We start from the raw sequence: 23,809 nt of genomic DNA, 5'->3' as shown, positions 1-23,809 counted from the left end.
AGTTTTCTTTGTAGTGTGTGCTTGTGTTCACAATTAAGCTTGAGCTTAAATCTATAGATTTCTTTTCATCAATTCAGAAACCTCTTGGCTGTTATTCTGCCGGGATTTTTTCTGTTTCCCTTCCTCCATTTGGAGATGTCCAATATACACACATGGAACTTTATCTTTTCTGCATCCCTACTTACCTTTTGGAACATACTAATAAAGCTGTCACTTTTAATATCTTTGTCTAACATTTGTATCAGTTTTGATTGATTTGTTTCCTCATTATGAGAGTTAGATATTCTTGCCTTTTTACATGTCCTCTAATCTTTAGTGGTGTACCAGACATTGTAAACATTGTAAACTTACTCTGCTTGGAGCTGAATACATTATTATTCCTATCTTCTTGAGCTTTGATTTGGGATGCAGTTAAATTACTTGCAAACATTTTGATCTTTTTGGGTCTTGCTTTTTTTTTTTTTTTTAAGTTGATTCATTTTGAAAGAGAGAACTAGAGTACACATGTGAACCAGGGAGGGACGGAGAGAAAGGGAAAGAGAGAATCCCAAGCAAGCCGTGCACTGTCAGCGAGGAGCCCCACATGAGGCTCAATCCCATGAACCATGAGATCATATCTGATCCACAATCAAAAGCCACTTAACTAATTGAGCGACCCAGGTGCCCTTGGATCTTGCTTTCAAGACTTATTTGGCAGGGGTGTCCGGGTGGCTCAGTTAGTTAAGGGCCTCTTGATTTCAGCTCAGGTCATGATTTCACGGTTCATGGGATGGAACCCACTTGAATTCTCTCTTCCCCTATCTGCCCCTCTACCGCTCACACTCTCTCTCTCTCTCTCAAAAAACAATTTTTTAAAAAGGATTTGTTTGACAGAACTGGAACAGTATGTAATCCAGGGCTAATTATTCCCACTGCTGAAGACTATAAGAAGCCGCTCTAGAAGTTTCTGGGGTTCTCGCTCTACAGTTCTTTCCTCTTTGGCACTCAGTTCTGCAAACTCCAGCTACCTTGTTCTCCTGGGATTCTCAGCTCAGATCCCTCAATTCAAAAGAACCTACCAGATCATGCCCGGCTCCCCCTCCCTGTCCCATACTTGGAAACTCACTCAAAGAAGCAAATGGGACCATCACAGAGCTCATCTCCTTTGTTCCAAGTCCCTCATGAATTGTTATCCTCTGTTGTCTGATGTCCAGGGACAAGAAAGTTGTTGTTTCATATATTTTGTTGGGAGTTTTGGTGCTTTCAAGCAGGTGGGTAAATTCAGCTGCTATTCCATCTTGCCCAGAAGCACAAGTGTATCTCTCTTTGTGGTTTTAATTTGCATTTCTCTGATGACTTAAGAAGTGAAGCAACTTTTTATGTTTACTGGTCTTAGAATACCTTCTTTTGGGAATAGCCTGCTTAAGTGTTCTGCCCCCTTTTATACTGGATTATCCATCTGTCCTTGCTTCTTTGGACCTAAGAATTATTTTTATATTCTGCCTATAAGTCTTTTTTTTAAGGCATTGCCAACATCTTTTCCAACTTTGCGGCTTACAGTGTTAATCTCTTAATAGTATCCTTTGATAAGGCAAAGTTTTCAACTTTAACACAATCAAACCCATCAACCTTTCCCTACACTCAGTACTTGCATACCCAACTTAAATTTTTGCTTGCTGTGGCACCTGGGTGACTCAGTTGGCTGAGCATCCGACTTCCACTCAGGTCACGATCTTGCTTTTTTTGGAGTTTGAGCCCTGCATCAGGCTCTCTGCTGTCAGCGCAGAGCCTGCTTCAGATCCTCTGTGTCCCTCTCTCTGCCCCTCCCCTGCTCGTGCTCACTTGCTCTCTCTAAAAATAAAACCTTTTTAAAAAATTTAAAAAAGAAATTTTTGTTCAAAGATCATTCTTTCTCAGATGTTATACACTTCATTGTTGCACCTGTCAAATTTACATCTACATCTACCTAGAACTTTTTAGATACCATATATGGTAAATCCCCTTTTCCACCACCCCTGCACATCCATACCCAATTGACCTTAGAATGATTCATTATCATGGTCTGATTCTCTGCTTAACATCTTCCTTGGTACCCAATTCCAGTTCCAGTTTGCATTTCTTGTTTTTTCTCTTTCTTTCAGTTCCATGATACTGATCAAAGTTCTGACCAGGTTTTCAGACTCTTTGTCATATTTTGTAAATCATCAAATGTTGCCAAGAAAAAAATCAACAGGAAACATTAGGCAAATCTCTCTGTGGTTTCTTTCTGCTCATATCTTAGCCCCTGAACTCTAGACTTTTCTTTGATGCTCTTTAAATACTCTGATGCACATATTAAACTGATTTAATTAACTGTTTCATCCAGCTTTTCTAGTTGTTCCCAGAACGCACAGTACTCTGTGAAAAGCTCATCTGCTATGGCCAGATGCCCTGCCAACTGAATTTAAGCTGGAGCTGAACAACTTGTAACAGGTGACATCAAACAAAGGCCAGGACCAGGAGTTCAAGATGCCAAAAAGAGGGTGAAAACTCCTTAGTGGCCGGGTGCCACATTTATAAGGCTTAATTTTTGGATCTCATAACATTAAGGTAATATCTTATTTTACCCACACATTGTAATACTCCTGATTTTGTTGTGTAACTTATACATTGGCTGTGGAGAGAACTCCAGTAAAAGAGAGGCAACAGAAATCAAAGCAGGGGCAACGCGTTTACAAAATGAACACAAAAAGTGAATATATTGTTATACAATTTGTGGTTAACCCTATATTAACTGTTCTGGGAGGACAATCAAGGTTAATCCTCACGAGATATATAATTTATGACTTAAAGCGAGGTAGTCTATTTCCTTGTCACACACCTAAACGTCTCTGTCCTGTGAATATTAGGCTACCTTCACATGAAGGCATTCATTTAAATCATGACCTATTCCCCAACTGTGTCAAGTGAACCTACTCTCCTCCAGGAATTTCTATGACAAACTCCACTTAGGTGAGCAGCTTCTACTTCTCACTGCGGACGTGAAGGTCAACAGAGACAAGAGGAGGATGGTCAAAACCATGACCATCTTCTGATCTGTTTGCTTCTGCTGCCTCTTCCCACTCCATCCTCAGTCCCAGCCTAAACTCAAGGGCACCCGCTTCCACCATTTTAGCTACTAAACAGTCCTCCAGCTTTCTGCTTCCTCTAAAAAGGTGGAATTTTTCACTGATCTTATTTCAACTAAAACTGCTTCACTCTTGCACGCCCTCTACTAACCACTTGAATATTGCGACTTTCCCTCTTAGTGATTGAAGGAAGACTAATCCTTGTCAGAAAAGGTGGTAACACACTATGAGTGACAGGTGGGCTCCATCACCCGGATTTCTGAAATTCCTGTGCCGAGACACAGTCACTCTATCACAGACACAACCAAACGCAAGCACTATACAGAAACACACTGTGCTTGTCTTACATATGTGCCCCTTGAAGATCCAGCAGGGTTTTCTGTCGCCTAAAATTAAGCCCATTTTTCACAAGCACCTTTCCAAATGCCCTTATTTACAGTTCATTATGGGCATTAGTTTAGTGCCATCTGCGCAATCACTGCAAATTTGGAGATTTCTCAAAAGACAACTTGGCAGATTTTCTCTCGTGTAGATTTGGGTCAACCACACTGCGGGACACTGCTTGATGAACACATCAAACGTTTCTGGGCATACGAACGCCTGACCTTCTCATTTAAGATTTTATCTTTAAGTACTCTCTACACCGTGGGGCTTGAACTCATAACCCCAAGATCAGGAGTTGTATGCTCCACCAACTGACCCAGCCAGGTGCCCCCTCATCTTTTGGTTTTAGAGAATACCCTGTGGCCTCAATTTCTCCTACAGTGGATTCCTGGTGGCCACATTAAAACAAGTAAAAAGAGGGGCACCTGGGTGGCTCAGTTGGTTAAGCGTCCAACTTCAGCTCAGGTCATGATCTCCCCATTCAGAGTTCAAGCCCCACATCGGACTCTGTGCTGACAGCTCAGAGCCTATAGCCTGTTTCAGATTCTGTCTTCCTCTCTCTCTCTCTGCCCTTCCCCTGCTCCTGGTCTCGGTCTCTCTCTCCCTCTTAAAAATACACTTAAAAAAAAATGTAAAACAAAAACTAAAAACAATAAATAAAACCAGTAAAGAGAAACAGGGAAAAATTATTATATTCTACCTAGTATATCCAAAATACATGTAATATTGAACATGTAATAAAAAAAATAGTAGACATTTCATATTCTTCTCTTCAGAGTAAATCTTTGAAATCAGGTGTGTATATTTACAGCATATCTCAATTTGGATTTTCCATCCAAAATATGTGATCTGTATTTCGACTTCATCAGATATACTATTACAAAGTAGATTCACATGCTCAAGTTGTTTCAAACACATTCATATTTTCCAATAACTGCATCAAATGCCAGTATTTAAATTTAAATCAATTAAAGTTTACTGAAGTTAAAAATTCTGTTTCTCCGTTGCCACATTTCAAGGGCTCAGTGGTCAGAGTTGGCTCACGGTGACCCCACATGAGACAATACAAACGTAGCTCAGTGCACTGCGGGTTTGTGTGTCTTCAGTGTAGCTCCATCACGGAGAAGCTTTCACTCCATGCAGTGAACAAGGCAAGAGTAAATGTGCAAACTCTTCTAGGACAAAAAATCTCTCAAGTTATTAGGAATCAGTGGCTAAAAACAATGTCCGCGACACAAAATTGTCAGCTATTTAAAGGCACTACATAACAAAGGGACCTTTATTCTGTCTGCCTTTACCACTACACCAGCCACTTGAAAAATACAAAGGGATGTTTTTCTAAAGGGGGGGGAAATCAAATAATGTTAATAATGAGTCATGTGTAACTTCAAATCAGTTGCACATATTGTGCACCATGCCAATAAATCCTGCAAGCACACCTCTAAATTTGTATTTCTATAAGCAACTACCAGAGATTTTGATCACTGAAGTTAAGCAGGGCCCACACAGAAGTCCTTTAGATCATTCATGCCATTGGGAGGTCAGGGTGGGTTCCGGAAGAAGGACAGCTGTAAAACTTGATCTTAACCAAGCTTACCAACAGCTAATAATCACTGAAGGCACTCTAGACACACTGATTTCATCACTCTGGTATTCCAACTCACTTGGGAATTTCTGCTTCGAGGATGGAGGCTGTAGGGGTATCAGACCTCCCTGGCTGATCAAATTCCACAATTAACTGCAGAACCTCTCACTTTGGCTCACACTGTTAAATTGAGTGTGGGGGGTAGAGGAAGGGGGCCTCAAGAATTCAAGTGGTCCGCAAGATGTCCACATGAGTTATCTACCCACAAAGGGTTTCTTTTCTGGTGAAATTGCATTGTTATTCCACAAGCTGCAGTTGCCATGTTATTTTGGTCACACGACAGGGAGCACATTCAGGAATTCAAGTACAAAAGGCAGAGGCGGAAAAGCTGTGGCTGGTGGTCCAAAACGGATTCCGAGTGTGAAAAGAAGGTAAGAGTGCAGCAAGGCCAGGCCGTGTGGCTTCATTGCCAAAAGCATTAACTAACTATTCCCTAGTAAGCGACCAAGAATTCCAAATGCACGTGCACTTTGCAGAACCATGCCAGGCAAAGAAGCTGACTGTGGCTCTGGATGACCCAAACTGCCCGTAGCTCCTTACCGATTCCCAGTCCCCACACCCACCCTCCACTCCCCCGCGACTGTTAGTCACTCCTGAGTGGTTATTTCTACCACAGATGAAGTGAAACATCATTTAAAATAATGAACCTTTACTAACAGTGGGATAGCATTTTATGTGAATTTCAGTTGTTGGAAGTTTCATTAATGTAACTAAAAGATCTCGGTGAAATCATTTTTTGAGGACAATTTAAAATATCAGTTTCAAAAACATGAAAAATGTAATCCTTTCCAAGCTGACAGTCAAGACCTCTGTAAACCATGTTTGCTCTGTAGCCAGGTGGCTAGACTTTTTTGCTCATAGGCAGCAACACCCGCCTCCTTTGGTCAGCATGGGGTAGACAGCACTGCCGGTGGCATTCATCAGCATGGCTGTGAACAATTTTGGAAGCCCCTGTACTGTGGCTTCACTTTAACATCTTTTGAATGTCTTATAGCATCTAGTAATTCATTAAGGAGTGGCAGCAGCACTAGGACCGGGCAATGGATGTGAATCGGAGATTTAGAACTTCTGATTAAAATATTAGGAAGGAGGGGGGTGAGAGGGCTTCCACTGTGAGTTCTACAGGTGTTAGAGAACATTCTAACATTGAAGTGATACTGAAAACATAACAATAATGATTTAAAGGTTACACTTTTGAAGTTTTTATATTTATATTTACATATACATATAAACTCAGCCTCTAATTTAGGAAGGATAATGGAAAAAAAAAAAAATTGGCATCAGGGATGCATGTCCCAAGGAGCCAACCTGTTGTCTGGCTAAGGCGAAGCATTTTTTCATTCTTTGAAAGGAGATAAAGAGAACTGGTGAGCAGAACAGTAATGACCTGTTCCACCAGCACCAGCCCAGTACTTCAACTAAGGACAAAGAGGCATTGAGAACGTGCATGTTCCGAAGATGGCAAAGAGGGGTTAGGACAGGTGGGTCCCTCCAGGGCCTGTAAGACACAACCTCAACTCCTTTCCATCTTCTGCTTCCATATACCCTTTCTATACAAAGTACTGCAGGGAGGTGGGGACTAGAAGTGGCATCCTTCATGCCTATGAGTTATCAGCCCACAAGGAGACGCTGTGGCTTTTCCTCACTCCTTATGGGGAAGGTAAAGAATTCTTTGGCCCAACCAAGTGAGATAGGTGTTGAAGAATCACTCACAGAAGCTATAGGTGCCTCTAGGAAGTCAATCTGTGACATGTACCTCCTTGGACATTTGATGTAGAAAAGGAGAAAGAAGATATAACCCGATGGCTGATTTCACTGCCCAGAGCAAGAACAGGAAGTGCTGACACAGAGTTGGTTCTCTAATATATATCCCCTAGGAGTTTCCCCTGTGCTCCCTGAGGATTGGCACCTTTGTTCCACAAGGGACCCAACAGGTGGATGCTTGCTGGTGAGGACACAGAAGAGTAAGTCATTGCTGGTCCAAGAATCAGGAGCAAATATTATGAAAGGCCTTGGGATGCCTGGGTGGCTCAGTCAGTTGAGCAACCAATTCTTAATTTCGGCTCAGGTCATGATTGCAGGGTTGTGAGATCCAGCCGCATTGACAGCACGGAGCCTGCTTGGGATTCTCTCTTTCACTCTCTCTCTACCCCTCCCCAGCTCATACTCTCTCTCTCAAAATAAATAAATTAAAAAAAAAAAAAAGAAAAAAGCAATGACTGACAGATGACAGCCCCGCCCTCTCTCCATGATAAACAGGTGGGAAGGGGATGTACAATAAAATAATCACCATCTCCCTTCCAGCTCCAAACTTATTGTGTGAAAGCCTGGCCTCAACAAAGAGGTAAGTCTGGATTGTTAACTAGACCTTGCTGAGCTGCTGTTGGCTTCTTTCATTTTTTTTTTTTTTTAATAAGAAAAAGAGACCAGGATGTTAGATACCTATCCCGTGTGTTATACAGTAGTCTGCTACTTAAGGAGATACAGTAGGGCACATGTGCAATTAGTAACCATAGAAAATAAAACTTGCACAAGCCCGTATTCTCTGTAATTAATACTGTTCAGTAAACCAGTCATACAAGTATTTACTATGTTTAAAGAATATAATTAAAAGAAAAACAATGTTATCCTAGTACAGATTTATACCTTTCTCTTCTCATGTATGTATTGAGAATTTAGAATGATAAATATTTTGGATTTCAAAGCCTTCCAGAACATGTACCTGTAATGGAATATACCTTCCACCTCACAATCAGCCACGAGGTTCTACCTGCTGGTCATGAGAATGTTCCCAGGAAGCAACTAAAGCTTAAGTGGGGTTATGACTGCTCTCTTTCAGACTAGTTTAAAAAAAAAAAAAAAAAAAGAAAAAAAACCACCCCAAACATACAATTGTGTGATACATCAATGAGAGATGGATATACTGGATTGCCAGTCAATGTAATCAGACAAATTATATTTACAAAGCCATCTGGAAGTTAGTGTGAATATAGGAAACTATAACTGAGGGCTGATCCTCAAAATGCTATCCAAGTTCAACTAACAACTCTGCATTAATAGCACGACTGCACTCATATTATCAACAGCAAGAAGAGCCATCTTTCGGTGACGAGCCACCAAATTTAGGGTTGAAAAGAAGCGATGAGTGTGAGAAAAATAATCAAGATAAATGCTGTAGCCAAAGAACAGAATTCAGGAAACTACAGTGTGAAGTGATACATATTCTAAAGACAATGCATAGAAATCTCTAGAGAAAGAATGTCGACAGAAATCCTCAATGATAAAGCACAACTTAGAGCTTTACAACAATCTTGTCTGTGGTCAGGTCCAGGACTGAGAGCCTCTGTCAGCTGTAAACACTGCAATACCTACGTGGATGTCAACAACTCAATAGGAAGTCAAAGGCAACATCCTCTCAATGTGTACAGGAAGGAATGCTTCGGGATTTGTACTGAGTCTGTCTGTGATCTGAGCCCTCAGGTTACAAAAGATAATAGCTGCTTTTATTTGCTGTAAATACTGTCAGGGGTGGTGTTCTTGCACAGGTGGGGGAAAATTAGAGGGCTAGCTGGAGGACCAACATGAAATGACACAGTCCACCTCTGACACCACTCAAGACTTATGAAGGTGACTCAGGAGTCAGAGGGGAGTACAGAGATCCCACAACAGTCTTGTTCCAAGGGACCCATTCTCCCCTAAGAAAGCTGCTAACCAGGCAGAAGACACTCCAGGCCCCGTCCCAGAATTCTGGGGGATTTGGGGCCAATGGTTCTTCCATTAACTTCTTGCAGGGCCCTAAGCCTTGTGCATATGATATCCTTTCCCTTTACTGAGGACCTGGTTCCTTCGGCACCACCTCTGACATCCCTCTGTTGCTGCATCACCCATTTTTATTGCTGATTTTCTATCTCCCAGCACATGTGACACGGCAGGTGGCATTTGACATGACAGAGAAACTGTGGCATCCCTTAGCTAACACAGAATATGACCCTTGCAAAAAATATATATTCCTTACCTGTTTAGGCCGAGCTCCCTTCGAGAGAATGTCAAGTAAGTCTGCAGGAGAGATGAAATAGAACCGCGGGAAAGCCACACGCTTGGTTTCCAGGTACTCAGCAAGAGCTTTTTCACAAAGAGAAAGCCTGTGGAAATGAAAAATCTTTACATGCCTATCTTGCCCATTCAGTTATTAAAACAACAACCATACAAAACCCAGCTCCTCTCATCTGTCCGCTCACCATAATAAGCTTACTGTTGAACAGGTAGCCTGACTCCCTCTCTGTGAGCCCAGCAACTTGCTTGAGCCTAACATGTGCGTCATGCCAAACAGGAGAAGACAGGTACAAACACCATCAGTCGAGGCTAAACAGAGATCAGACTTAGGTTGAGGTCACACCTCGCTTTAAAAAAAAATTTTTTTTTAACATTTATTCATTTTTGAGAAACAGAGACAGTGTGTGAACGGGGGAGGGGCAGAGAGAGAGGGAGACACAGAATCTGAAGCAGGCTCCAGGCTCTGAGCTGTCAGCACAGAGCCCGACGCAGGGCTCAAACCCACCGAACGTGAGATCATGACCTGAGCCGAAGTCTGACGCTCAACTGACTGAGCCACCCAGGTGCCCCACTCTTCACTTTTCTTAATAACCCTCCTACTTGCCAAGGGAAACTGGGCTTGGCATCACTCATCCAGAGCGTAAAATGTATCAGTTAAGATGTAATTGGTTTAGGGGCGCCTGGGTGGCGCAGTCGGTTAAGCGTCCGACTTCAGCCAGGTCACGATCTCGCGGTCCGGGAGTTCGAGCCCCGCGTCAGGCTCTGGGCTGATGGCTCAGAGCCTGGAGCCTGTTTCCGATTCTGTGTCTCCCTCTCTCTCTGCCCCTCCCCCGTTCATGCTCTGTCTCTCTCTGTCCCAAAAATAAATAAACGTTGAAAAAAAAAATTAAAAAAAAAAAAAAAGATGTAATTGGTTTAAAGTCTTCCTTTCCCCAGTGAATGCCTATGAAACACAAGTGGCTTCAACTCTCTCTGGTATTCAGAGGAGTCCTAAGATTCAGAATCATTTCTGCTTTATTGTTCTTAGATAACCCCTGAGACTCCAACATCACTAAGAAATAATTAAATGCTGGGGCACCCGGCTGGTTCAGGTGGAAGGGCATGCAATTCTTGATCTTGGGATCATAAGTTGAGCCCCATGGTGGGTAAAGAGATTACTTAAGTAACGAAAGAAAGAAAGAAAGAAAGAAAGAAAGAAAGAAAGAAAGAAAGAAAGAAAGAAAGAAAGAAAGAAAGAAGGGAGGGAGGAAGAAAAAAAGGGAGGGAGGGAGGGAGGGAGGGAGGGAAGGAGGGAGGGAGGGAGGAAGGAAGGAAGGAAGGAAGGAAGAAAGAAATTAACTTCTGTGGAAATCTACCCTTTTAAAATTATGGCCAACTTTACCTCTAAAAAACTTCCAGAGCATGAATAATTTTGTTTATGTAATATTCATTTTTATCTAGAGCTCTTTTCTACCTTGCAAAAAGTAATCACAGTTCTGCACAAACTTCTTCTTTTAGTACCTGACTGCCCATTTGTAATCAAAAGCCAGAATATACAAATGGCCTTTAGGACAAAGATTTCATAAATACTAACATGCTTTCTAAGGGTAATTTCTAGTATTAGCTATATACCCAAAAAAGACTTGAAATTATTAAGTGCATTCCAAGTTGCTGGCAGAGAAAAGATGCTTAATAAATATTTGGAGGATAGTTCAATAAAAGAAGTGATCATTCATGTCAATTCTCTGATAATATTCTCATTTTACTACTATGATAGCCTGTTTGGAAAAGAGAAATGTATTTGATTTACATTATCTATGTACCACCGAATATGTCCAAGGTAACTGGACAACTATAAGCAAAATCATAAATTTACCAACAGTTGTATCTACAATAACATGATGTTAAATGCTGTAACGTACTTAAAAGCAATCTCATAAAACTGTAACAAATTCATCACTTCATAGTTTTATCGTTACCTGTATTGCAAATCTTTAAGTTTTTCATAGAGATTAGGTCTGCATGTTGCTTCTAGAACGTTCTTTATTTTAGCTGTCTTCAACATTAAGTCCTGTATGAAAGTATAAAGTGGAGCCATTGATATTAGAAATTACTTTTCTAAATTTTTCATCCATTTGAGGAATTTAAAAATGAAGAACAGGGGCACCTGGGTGGCTAAGTTGGTTAAGTGTCTGTCAACTCAGGTCATGATTACTCAGTTTGTGAGATCGAGCCCCACGTGAGGCTCTATGCTGACAGTGCAGAGCCTGCTTGGGACTCTGACTCTCTCTCTCTCTCTCTCTCTCTCCCCCCCTCCCTCCCTCCCTCTCTCTGCCCTCCATTGTTTGCTTGCTCTCTCGCTCTCAAAATAAGTAAATACTAAAAAAAAATTTTAAATAAAAATGAAGAATTGTAAGAAAGTAAGGTGAAAGAGACTTCTAACCCCATGTCTGCTCACTTTTGCTTTTAAACTTTTAGATGAAGGCCAAAAACAAGGTACAATCACACAGTTTTTATCAAAATAAATTCGATGGGCATTACCACCATTCTGGGTCCAAACAAAAAGAATCGAGACAGAGAACCCAAAATCTTAGAGTATATTCACATATGAAAATCAGACGAAGGGCGCCTGGGTGGCGCAGTCGGTTAAGCGTCCGACTTCAGCCAGGTCACGATCTCGCGGTCTGTGAGTTCGAGCCCCGCGTCGGGCTCTGGGCTGATGGCTCAGAGCCTGGAGCCTGTTTCCGATTCTGTGTCTCCCTCTCTCTCTGCCCCTCCCCCGTTCATGCTCTGTCTCTCTCTGTCCCAAAAATAAATAAACGTTGAAAAAAAAATTTTTTTTAAATAAAAAAAAAAGAAAATCAGACGAATACTCAGCAGTCTATTCTTTCTTCCTTAAAAGTTAAAATAGTATGGGGATGCCTGGGTGGCTCAGTCAGTTAAACGGTCAACTCTTGATTTCGGTTCAGGTCATGATCTCACGGTTCATGAGTTTAAGCCCTGCATCAGGCTCTGCGCTAGGAGCTTGCTTGGGATTTTCTGTCTCCCCCTCTCCCTGAACCTTCTCCATTCAAAAATAAAATAAATAAACATTAAAAAAATAAGTTAAAATATACCTCTGGGTGTTCTTTAGATAGGAAGAAAGATAGTTATTCCCCATTTCTATATAAAAACGTATAGCCACTACTCTTTGCTGAAAGTCTTTCAAATCATTTATCATTATCATGTGTACATCTCTATGTGTTGTCTGTGGCATGTATGAAATAAACAAGTAACTAGTAGTATTGTTACTGGCTTACCCCCCCCCCCCACCCCGGCAGTACTTTACTTAAGACCTTACTGCAAGGGTCAGCAACCCAGGGCTTAAGGGAAACATCAAGCCTGATGCTTCTTTTTGTATGGCTAGGAGCAAAGTATAGTTTTTACATTTTTAACCTGTTCAGAAAAAAGTCAAAAGCAGCTTAACATTTTGTGACACGTGAAAATTCTAGAAAACTCAAATTTCAGTGACCATAAACAAAGTTTTATTGGCACACAGCCACACCCATTTATGTAGTGTCTGTTTTCTTTCACACTACAGTGGCAGTGTAGAGCAGTTATGACAGAGACCGTAAACAACTACAAAGCCTAAAATACTTACTATCTGACCCTTCCCTAGATAAAGCTTCCTGATCGGCATCCTACAATGCAAAAGTGTATTTTTAGAAATACCCCCAAATTATGTTTTTTATAAGATTTTTATATTGTTTGGAAAACTCTGCTATGCTAGAAAATAGTCTGTCTTCTATGAACCTTAAATTCAGCATCTAGTCCATCGAATCTTCTAGCATCTTTCACAAGCTGGATTCGAACATCTTCTGAACAAACAAAGATGCTTTCCAGGTGAGACCAAGTTCGCTGGACTTCCATCCAAGCAAAGATGACTAAGTCTGCAATGTTTAATTTATTTTGCCAGCTTAACACTTGTTCAATAAAATATTCCACATATTTGCTTTGAAGGAGAGTCTGCAACTGAACCTAAAACAAAGGAAAAGAATGGTAAGGAACAGCTCAGGTGGGCGACTGAAAGTACTGTGAAGGAGGGGCCATACCCGTTTTGTTTACTGCTGGATTCCCAGGATCTAGCGTGCCATACACGGAATAAGCATTCAGTATTTGCTAAGTAAATGAACGAATGGCATTCAATATTCATACAGACGTTTTTTTCCAAAAGAAAAAAGATAAGTAGCAGCAAATGCATTTCATGTGTCTTCCACAGGAAGACCATGTAGCTCTTTGTAGGCAGAAAAAAATACTATGCTCCCGGGTGTGGCTTTAGGAATTACACTGTATTCCTTCATCTTCTCTCAGTCTCTCCCTGGGGTCCCTGCCTATTAATAATTGCAAGGTTATAAATCTTCTTTTTCTCCCAAAACTGAAAAAAAAAAAGAAACCAAAATGAACTTTGTCTACAGCTTCCTAAGCCCTGAAGTTTCCATTTTTCTCCTCTTTTAGTCGACAAACCAAGCATTAATGCTGAACAGTCTGGTGAGCACTTCTCACCATTCTCCGACGCTATAATCTCAAGAAGTCACTCAGGGGAAAGGCCTCATGTCATTCTCTTTCACCTGTATGTATTTAACACATTTGACTTCTCCTCTACCACCAATTTTAATATGCTATCATGGACATGTTACATGATTCAAGAGTAAAGTGTACAATGTGATGCTTTGACACATGTATATATTGTAAAATGGCAACCACAATAAAGTTCCTTAACACCTCCATCCCCATAAACTTTTTTGAGGGGTGTGTTAATAAGATCTATTCTCCTAACAACTTTCAAGTAGACAATACAGTACTATTAACTATGGCCACCATGACATACATTAGATCCCCAGGACTTACTTATCTTATACCTGGAAATGTATACCTTCTGACCAATTTATCTCCCCACCTCCCCCACTCCCCAGCCCCTGACAACCATCACTGTCCCCACTGCCCACAACACCCTCTTGATTGACATTCTTTGTTGACTACCAGCCCAACTCACAAGGCTCTCCCCAGGTCTTTCACCCACCCGACAAAGAGCCTCTCTGTCACTTCCTAGACTCCTTGGAGCCCTACTGTCTGTCTCCCTGCTTAAGTACAAGTTCCGTGAGAACAAGTGTTCACACCTTTTGATCTCAAAGGGTACCATGCCCAGAGTCAGGACAAGTAGATGCCCAATGAATGAATAAATATTGAATACTAGAACTTGGAAAAAGTTTATAATTATCATTTAAAAGGAAAATTCTTCAGTAAATATACCCATCTTACTTGGTTGTGCTCTAGAGTTTCAAAAAGTTGTTCATCAGATTTTAGCAATGGAATGCCCGTCCGATAGTGAACTTCATAAGAGAACTCCATGGTTGCCCAGGTCTGACTGATTTCAATAATAGCCTAGACATAAACAGTATTAAGTTATGTGCACAGAAGTTTAATTTACTACCAATATCTAGGATATCATCTGGAATTTTAAAAAAACTTTCACAATTTGCAAAACATAAAAATAAAAATAAAGGGCTATCCAATACCACTGGCCTCATTTTTTCTCCTGCAAATTATTCATGGTGATGAGGTTCAGAGAATGAATTCCACCTCACAAAAATAAGCATCACACTAACATCAAATTTCTGTTGGATCTGAGATTTACATGCTTCACTGAAACAGAACATTAGAGCAGAAAGGGACTTCCAAAGTAATCTAAAGATTTGTTAGAGATGATTTTCACATCAGCCAGAAGGAGACAGGTAGTACTCTGAGTGCCTGAATAAACCTGCATGAACCTGGGGGATGGGGTGGGGGGTTGTGGTTAGGGACCTCTCTGCCGTTCAGCTGCCTCATCTGTAAGACAGGGTCAGAGTATTACCTACCTCAGAATTAAATGAAATACTATAAACAAAGCACTAACAGCAGTGCTTGCAACAAAGCAAATGACATGTTCTTAAGTGTTCTCTATCATCATCATCATCATCATCATCATCATCATCATCATCATCGACTGGGTCAACCCTCCTGTTTTACACATCAACTGTGGCTTAGAAGGATTCAGATTCCTGCCCAAGTCACACACAAACTAGTGGCAGAGAAGAAAATGGGACTCATGGGACACACTCATGGCATGGGGGCTTCAGACTCTTAGGGGCTACAGCACAGAACTAGCTCAGTGTAAAAGGAAAACAGCCCAAGGACACCACCTTTTCAGTCCCCAGTTCCTTCACCGCTTTGTCCACAATGCTCCGGACATCATCTTCCACTTGGTACAACCGCAACACTAACAAATCTGCCAAAGTTGTGGCTTCATTTATTGAAAATCTGACCTAATTTGCAAGAAAAAAGGGCGAAATTTACATTACACATGTATTAATGGTTCTTTGGCCTAATGGCCAGAAAAACCAATCACAGCTAAATATATTCAAGTCAGCTGCTAAGCACACCTCTGGTTCTGCAAGGTGGGGCCCATTAAAGACAATGCTTTTTAACACATAGTTACTGAGGCATCACCCACCAAAAGCTAGGGCCAAGGTTCTGGCCATGTTCACACTCCACTGCATTCTTTTGTTTCATATCCTTCCCTTGTCAGCTCATTTCTTATCTCTTTGCCCACAAATCCCATTTTTAAAGAGAATCACATTGTTCATTTATTTTAATTTGGTTGAAATCCCAGGGATCAGGGAGTAGCTCATTTGTCTTTTCTTCCTAAAGTACTCTATTCACTGAACATAATTCCCAGTTGCTTCCGTGATTTAACTTAGTTTTGTCACTAATTTAATCTTTGTTCCTTGGCAAAAAATATTCTTACTCATAGGGTCATTATTCATTATTACCATGTGAAAATATCATTCACATTTATCTCCCAATCATCTTGTTAACTGCCCACCCCCAACCCCAGCATTTGCTAAGCCCTCAGCTCTTCCTAAGTGCTCAAACTCAACCGCCCCCCTCAAACATGAAGAGCTGACTCAGCCACATAGCTGCAGAAAATCTACTTCCCTTCCTGCCGCTGCTAAGAATACCTTCCCTGCTTCTAGGTAGCGGCCGCCTTCTCTGCCTCTCCCCAATCTCTAACATTGCTTGCCACCTTCTGCCTCTCCAAAGAGGTGACTCCACATTCCCATTTGCCCACGATTAGGGGTTTCCTGGGAGATGGAACCTTCAGGGCTAAAACCTGCCAAGTCCTGAGCAAACCAGATGAGTGCTATGTCTGCATCACTTCTGACCTTACTCCAGAGGTGATGGGGGCCGTGGACTGAGTTCTGTCTCAGAAAAAGAATGAGCAGGAATGTGTAATGGGGCCACCCTGATCAGTTGTGTAATCTGTGCACTGAAACACAGACACCTAGCCAGTCAACAACTGGAGGCTGAATCTAGCTGCTGCAGGATAGCCTGGGAAGAGGTGCCTTTTCCTAACTTTTAGAAAGGCCTGATACAGGTAAGAAATGGTGTGAGAAATGACACTGGAGGAAATAAAGGAGAGGGACACATACTTTATCACATATTGGAAGATTCGATAAAGGTTTTCTGAGTGAATATATTAATCAATCAATTACCAAGTCTAATTATCCAAAGTCTAAAAGACTGCGGAAAGCATAGTAGTAATAATGATAGTAACAATACTAATAGCAGCTTCAAGGGCAGTTAACTGAAACTTGCTACATACTTCATCTATGTATATAATCTCACTTCCAATGTTTTAACTAAATCCGTCTGGGAGGCATTACAGCATTAGTTTCATTTCATACAAGGGACAAGTGGGGTATGGAGAACAGGTAACTAGACCAAGATCCCAGAGTTATTGTTCGGGTTGGATGAATAAAGCCTAGGCTATGCCCACTTCACCTGACTCTCCCCTTCCTCAACTTCCCCACTGCGCCAACTTTGCTTTCAAGTCATGAGAGCCTTTCTTCACAATGTGTGCCTAAGAGACAACACACTCATCAGGCAGCCTTTTACATATTTTGAACTCCTAAAGATCACCTTCCCAAAAAAAAAAAAAAAAAGTTGGTACATCTGCTCTTAAGATGCAGAAAGACTAGAAAATATAACCTCAAGTCTCATGGATACATGAGAAATCATTTCATGCTTTCCAATAAAATCAAAACTATCAAAGGACCATCATTTTTTTATGGTTTATTTATATATTTTTGAGAGACAGAGCATATGTGCAAGTGAGGGACTGGCAGAGAGAGAGAGAGAGGCGGGGGGGAGAGGGACAGGGAGAGGGAGAGAGAATCCCAAGCAGGCTCTGCACTGTCAACATGGAGCCCAACTTGAGGCTCAAACTTAAGAACTGTGAAATCATGACCTGAGCCAAAATCAAGGGTTGGACACTTAACCAACTGAGCCACCCAGGTGCCCCAAAAGGCCATCATTATTAAATGACCTAGGGTAGGGGTGGGGGAAGAAATCACAATTTCAGAATTCTCTCTCCCCTGAATTCACTTTTATACCCTCTGATCCTCTCCACAACCATGAGGTTCTTTCTAGCCATGCTGTACTCCATACAAGGCCTTCACATGATCTCACTTGATCCTAACGCGAGTCCTCTAATACAGGGTTGGGTTCTTGCTGAAGTCTCTCTTGGTTTACAAATGCCTAACATCTTGCTGTACCCTCACAAGGCAGAGGGTAGAGGGTTCTGGTCATTCCATCCCATTCTAAGGGTACTAACTTCATTCATGAGAGCCCCACCCTCTTTACCTAATTATCTCCCCAAATCCCCACCTCCAAATGCCATCACAATGGGGATTTAGGCTTCAACCTATGAATTTTGGGGGACACATTCAGTCTACAGCAGGGGCTGAAATGGGATCTCCGCATGGTCAGTTTGTTGGTCCTAACTCAAGGAGCTTGATCTCCCCCGTTTGACCAGAAGTCTTTTTTTTAAAAAATGTTTATTTACTTTTGAGAGAGCACAAGCAGGAGCTGGGATAGAGGCAGAGAGAGAGAGAAACAAAGAGACAGAGAATCCCAAGCAGGCACCTTGCTATCAGCACAAAGCCTAATGCAGGGCTCACATGCATGAACCATGAGATCATGGCCTGAGCCAAAATCAAGACTCAGATGCTTAACTGACTGAGCCACCTAGGCATCCCTTGACCAGAAGCTTTCTCACAAATCCCACTTCATTCCAGATAAACAACGTAAACCAAGGAATAACACTTAACAGTCACAAAAATATTCCATTAACAAGACCCAGGAAACCCACCCCAGTGGCCTTCATCAGCTGGTGCCAATGCCTGTCTCTGAGAGCAGGGCTCTGTAACTCTGTGACCACTCTCAGGGAGGCCGCCATGTCCTTGACCGTGCTTTCCAGGCCTGAGTAAGCATCCCATACACGGACTTCCTTGTCTAGTGAGCAGATTTCCTAAAGTAAAAAAAAAAAGAAAAAAAGAAAAGAAAAGAAAAGAAAAAAAAGCAAAAAAACAGATCTTCAGATATAATAGTACATTTTATAATTTGCCTTCTAGAGAAGAATAAATATATATTTCCCTGAATTACTAAAGAGTGAAAGCATCTAAGCCCCTAGGTTAAGGACTAAAATCAGAGAAATAGAAAGGATCTTCTCATTTGTATGAGTCATCTATGTACAAGCCACTTAGATTCACTGGTTTCTTATTCATAGGCACTAACTGGATATCCCATGAGGAAACCCATGGGACATTAAATATAGGCAAATTAAGAGAGTTTCCAGGACCTTTGCAAAGAAGAGCATTTCCTCTGGAAACGTAAGTAAGCAGAAAACAGAGATTGTTACCTGAATTACTAAGATCTTCCTTCAAAGACCTGACTTGTTTAAATGGCAGCCCTGAAATGTTGGCTACCATTGAATGTTTGTTCCTTGGCACTTAAATATTTCATGGTTTTAAGATGTATCAAGTAGGGCCCCTGACTTGGCTGTCTTCTTGGCCCATGAAACAACATTGAAAATTGTGAATGAGAAAACCCATAATAAAACAATTCAGCACAAAGAAAAGGACAATGCCACTTTATTAAAACAAAAAAATGGCTTCAGCTGAGAGTGGGCATTAAGGTGTCTCTCTGAAGTCAGATAATCAAATTGTAGCAAAGATAAATGGGGGCCTAAGCACAGTAATGGCATATGCTGACCCCCTGACATCCAAAAGAATCATGGGACATTTTTGTTATGGTCTTTAGGATAAGGATAATATGAGGGGAAAAAACGGAAAGCCTTGGTAGGAGCCGAGCACAGGATGGGATCAACACAAAGACGTTAACAAAAAAGTAAAAAGTCCCGACACTTTTTAACTGCCTTTCTCTTCTGTGCATTTTGGCTTATCCAAAGAGGTTCTACCTTCTTTAAAGGGCATACAGCTATGGGGACTAGCTATCAAAGCACTACATTCAAATAAGGTCTGTCCTGTATATATTGAGTCCCTCTGGGATATCAGAAGAGTCAATAAAGATCACAGTATTCCATATAAATTCACAAGTGGCATACTTCAATTAGTTGCCCCAAATTTCAGAATCAAAGGGTATCTTTTAATATACAAAATAATGGTTGCTAAAGAAAGAATTCAAAACCTTTCTTAAGCCTACCCTCTCAGCCATGGTACTTGTTTTTTCATGTTTATTTTATTTTGAGGGAGAGAGAGAGAGGGAGAGGGAGAGCGCATAACGCGCTAAAGAGCGGGGGAGGTGCAAAGAGGGAGACAGAATCCCAAGCAGGCTCCCCACTGTCAGCACAGAGCCCGACTTAGGGCTCAAACTCATGAACCAGGAGATCATGACCTGAGCTGAAATGAAGAGTCAAAGGCTTAACTGAGTTAACCCAGGCACCCCTCTGCCCTGGTACTTATAATCTTAACATCCTGCATTCTAGAAAGCCAAAGCTAGCTCAAGATTATAGCTGCTACTCACAGATTCATTTGCCCTAGTATGTTATCACCCACTCATTCACAAAAAGGGAGCCTCGATTAGAAATGCAACTAGCTGAGAGTTAAAAAAAAAAAAAAAAAAAAAAAAAGTACTGCCTCATATCATCCTGTTTGAAGTAAATAAGGACACCCAGCCCAATATACCAGACACTCGGTTAGGCAAGATGGAAGGAGGTGGTGCTGAGAAAGATAAATGGTTGTAATCGACAGTCATGGAACTTGCCTTGGCAAACCTTCTGAGTTCTACATCCATCTGTTCCACATTAATCTGTCTCCACTGGGTTTTAGTCCAATTATCAATGCTTCTCTGAAAACGCACAGGCAGATAAAAGTGTCAACAACATTTGGTGAAATCAAGTCTCCACAGCAAAATATATAAACTGATGATACACAGTGATTCCATCATCCAGTGAAGAGTCAATTATTTAAATATTAACTGCACTTGTCAAAACTTCCGTATCAGCAAAACAAAAAAGTTGTCAGGACCTATCAAACTTAAGGTGAAAACATTATGATGTATTAATTTTTAGTCGCAATGACAAATTCCATATACATACCATCATCATTTAATCCTGAGTACTCCGAGTTGATAAGTATATTACCATGAATTCCAGATTTTAAAACTCTACATCTAACATGAGTTTTCATAAGACAATTTTACAACATTATTAAGACACTCATCAATTTCTTGACCACATCAATTTCTTGACCATATTCTAGGTCCCTTATTATATTTCTTCCTTTTTTATTTATTTTGAAAGAGACAGAGAGAGAATGCACATGCATGAGTAGGGAAGGGGCACAGAGAGAGAGAGAAAAAACCAGAGAATCCCAAAAAGGCTCTATGTTGTCAGAGCAGAGCCCAAAACAAGGTTCCACCTCAGGAACTGTGAGACCATGAGGTGAACCAATATCAAGAGTTGGATGCTTAACCAACTCAGTCAACAAGGCACCCCAGTATATTTCTTTCTATGGTTCTCAACTAACCTCACAGAACATTATGTATAACACATGTTGCAGTATACCTACTTCCCCAGAATGTATTTTCCCACTGAAGTTTGCAAATGAATTAACAGTATATAAATTAACTTTAGTCAGGTCCATTATAGATGCATGTACATGTAAGTAGGAGGATATACATGAATCTGCATGCACAAGTAACCATATACACATACTAGTTATATATTAATTTTATTTATATCCCACATAATCCCTGAAAAGAACTTGAAGCAGTCAACTCATCACACACAGTTCCATTCAGATCTAAAAATAGGGGCACCTGGGTGGCTCAGTCAATTGAGGCATCCAACTTGGCTCAGAGCATGATCTGGAGGTTCACAAGTTCAAGCCCCACATCAGGCATCGAGTGACCATGCGTCCCACTTTGGGACTTCAGACTCTGCACTCTCCCTCCTTCTCTCTCTGCCCCTCGTGGAATTTTCTCTGTTTCTCTCTCTCTCTCTCTCTCTCTGCCCCCCACTCACTTGTGCTCTCTCTCTCTCTCAAAATAAATAATTAAAAATCTTTTTAAAAACCTGATTCAGAGAAGAATCTTCTAAGAGATACACAAATTCTAATTCAAAGGGGAGGGGAATATGATACACACATATTTCACATTATAAAACCCCTACAAAATGATACAGACATTAAAATTTGCCTATTTATACAAAAGCACTCACACACACACAAAGTAGTGTCTTACTCTGATATAAATCATGACATCCCAGAGTCCCTTGAGCAATTTTACTTCTTTGCGACACTGCTTCATTTGTTTGTACTCTGGAAGAGCCACCTCAAAAAGATGGGTAGATTCCTGCATCTGCAACATTTCTTCTTCCAATGCTTCAAGCTCCTGATTTGCCTAAGGAGAAAACACACACACACACGCACGCAAACACCCTTAACGTCCAATGAACTGCCAGAGAAAGAGAAGCCACGTGGTTCTATACCCCTCCAGTTATGTTAACATTTGCAACCTTCATTTTAAAATGAACATTAAAAGAAATCAGCGGTATAATTATTGGTAAAATGGAAGTTTTTGATAAGCAAACTCACAGCTACTCAAAAATTCAGAGTAGACTGCTAGTAAATACAAACCTGTCACCAATATTGCCCCCTACATGCTTCAGCAAAGTTTGCTCTCGCATCAGATTTCTATGAGTACAATTTTTTTCTCTTGATTTTCATTTTATAGCTGGGGACTTGGCTGGAGAGCAAATGGTGAGGCTCTAGAAGATTCCACTCAAGAAGAAACCACTTCTTTAAAAAAAGAACTTTCGGATTTAAAAAATATCCTAGAGATTATCAGTAGTACAAAATGTACTGAAGAGAATTCATGAAATAAAACACTGGAGATAAAAACAGCACAGCAGGAGAAATTTCACTGTACAATTATCCTTCCCAAGGCTGAGCTACCATCCCATCTATGTATGTATGTCTGTGTTACGCCAAATACAAATGGAGTCATTTTTTTTCTTTCTTGATAAGCCAACTCTTAATTTTAGTTTTGATTAACACTGTAGTGTGTTCACATGGTTAAAGTTAGAGGAGTACAGAAGAGCCTGTAACGCAGCAAAAGCTGGTGCTCTCTCCAATCCTTCTGGGCGCCATTTCTCCAACTCCCAATTCCATGCACAAGCTGCTCCTTCTTCATTTATCGAGTTCAGACATTACGCTAGGTTACTGGCTCTGCAAAAAGAGGACTTAACTTTGTTTTTCCACTTTATATTTTCTCCCAGCCTCCTCTCAATACCCAACTCTTACATTACTCTAGTTCTTCTGGTTTTCTTAAATTTCAATACTCATACTTAATCCTTCTGGGCCTCAGGTTTCAACTCTCCCAATTTCCTACTATATCAAGAAGAATATGAAAACTTCAATCTTCTCTCATTATACATGTATTTCATTTTTACAAGTTATGTCTTTATAACCAAGAACTGGATTGCTATGACTCAGTTTACCAATTTTTTTTTATTATGAAAAATTCCATACACATGACAAGGTGTGGGGTGTGTGCGTACAATCGGCTTAGGACTATGTTATTGGTAACTTTTAATGGCCTCCTCAGTTTTATTCCCTTCCTTCCCACCACAAATTTAATTGCCAAATTTTATTTAATATTCCCCTGATCTTTATATTTCTACTATATATATATATAGAGGTACTGCTAAATGCTAAAAGGTTAAATTTTTTTTTGAAATTTATGTGAATAACTTTATACTCTATATTAAGACATTTCAATTCCTGCTTTGAGCCATAGTTGTGAGGCTCTGTGAAATTCACTGATTTCTACTACTGTGTAACTACTACCTTGCATGAATACTGCATTTGTGACTTTGTACGAATACTGCAATTAATTTATTCTTCAGATGGTCATTAAGGCCCTCTGTGTAACCAGTACTGACGCTCTCCCAGGAATTTTTGTGTCCCCTGGTATAAACGTTTCATTTACTCCTACAGCAGTAGAAGCTTCTGTTTGCCTCTGCTTTCCATCTGAGATTCAGCTACTCCATTTTTTTCCCTGCCCTTGAGAGCTTTCTTGGGAGCTCAGCAACAGATATAAAGTCGCACATGTAGGGGTGCCTGGGGTGACTCAATGAGTTAAGCGTCCAACTCTTGATTTCAGCTCAGAGCGTGATCTCACAGTTTATGAGTTGGAGCCCTAGATCGAGCTCCATGCTCAAAGCGTGGAGCCTGCTTGGATTCCCTTTCTCCTTTCTCTGCTCCTCCCCATCTCACACTCT

General features: G+C 40.9%; 1 protein-coding gene across 1 annotated transcript in view; it reads right to left on the bottom strand.

Annotated features, from left to right (window-relative positions):
• Positions 1–23,809, bottom strand: part of DNAH11 (dynein axonemal heavy chain 11) — a 352,793-nt gene that overhangs the window by 241,829 nt on the left and 87,155 nt on the right. The window contains exons 21-28 of the mRNA XM_047094654.1: positions 21,769–21,927; positions 20,290–20,373; positions 18,377–18,535; positions 15,366–15,488; positions 14,446–14,568; positions 12,940–13,164; positions 11,127–11,218; positions 9,131–9,257 (exon numbers count right to left, since the gene is read on the bottom strand). Coding sequence (XP_046950610.1) covers positions 9,131–9,257; positions 11,127–11,218; positions 12,940–13,164; positions 14,446–14,568; positions 15,366–15,488; positions 18,377–18,535; positions 20,290–20,373; positions 21,769–21,927 — 1,092 coding nt within the window. The remainder of the gene's footprint in view (positions 1–9,130; positions 9,258–11,126; positions 11,219–12,939; positions 13,165–14,445; positions 14,569–15,365; positions 15,489–18,376; positions 18,536–20,289; positions 20,374–21,768; positions 21,928–23,809) is intronic.

The sequence above is a fragment of the Lynx rufus genome, unplaced genomic scaffold, assembly GCF_022079265.1.
Source record: "Lynx rufus isolate CCGP_SWC_20201006 ecotype Redwood Valley unplaced genomic scaffold, mLynRuf1.p SCAF_4, whole genome shotgun sequence".
Lineage (NCBI taxonomy): Eukaryota > Metazoa > Chordata > Mammalia > Carnivora > Felidae > Lynx > Lynx rufus.
Note: the sequence above shows the minus strand (reverse complement) of the source record. Positions and strands in the feature narration are given on the sequence as shown.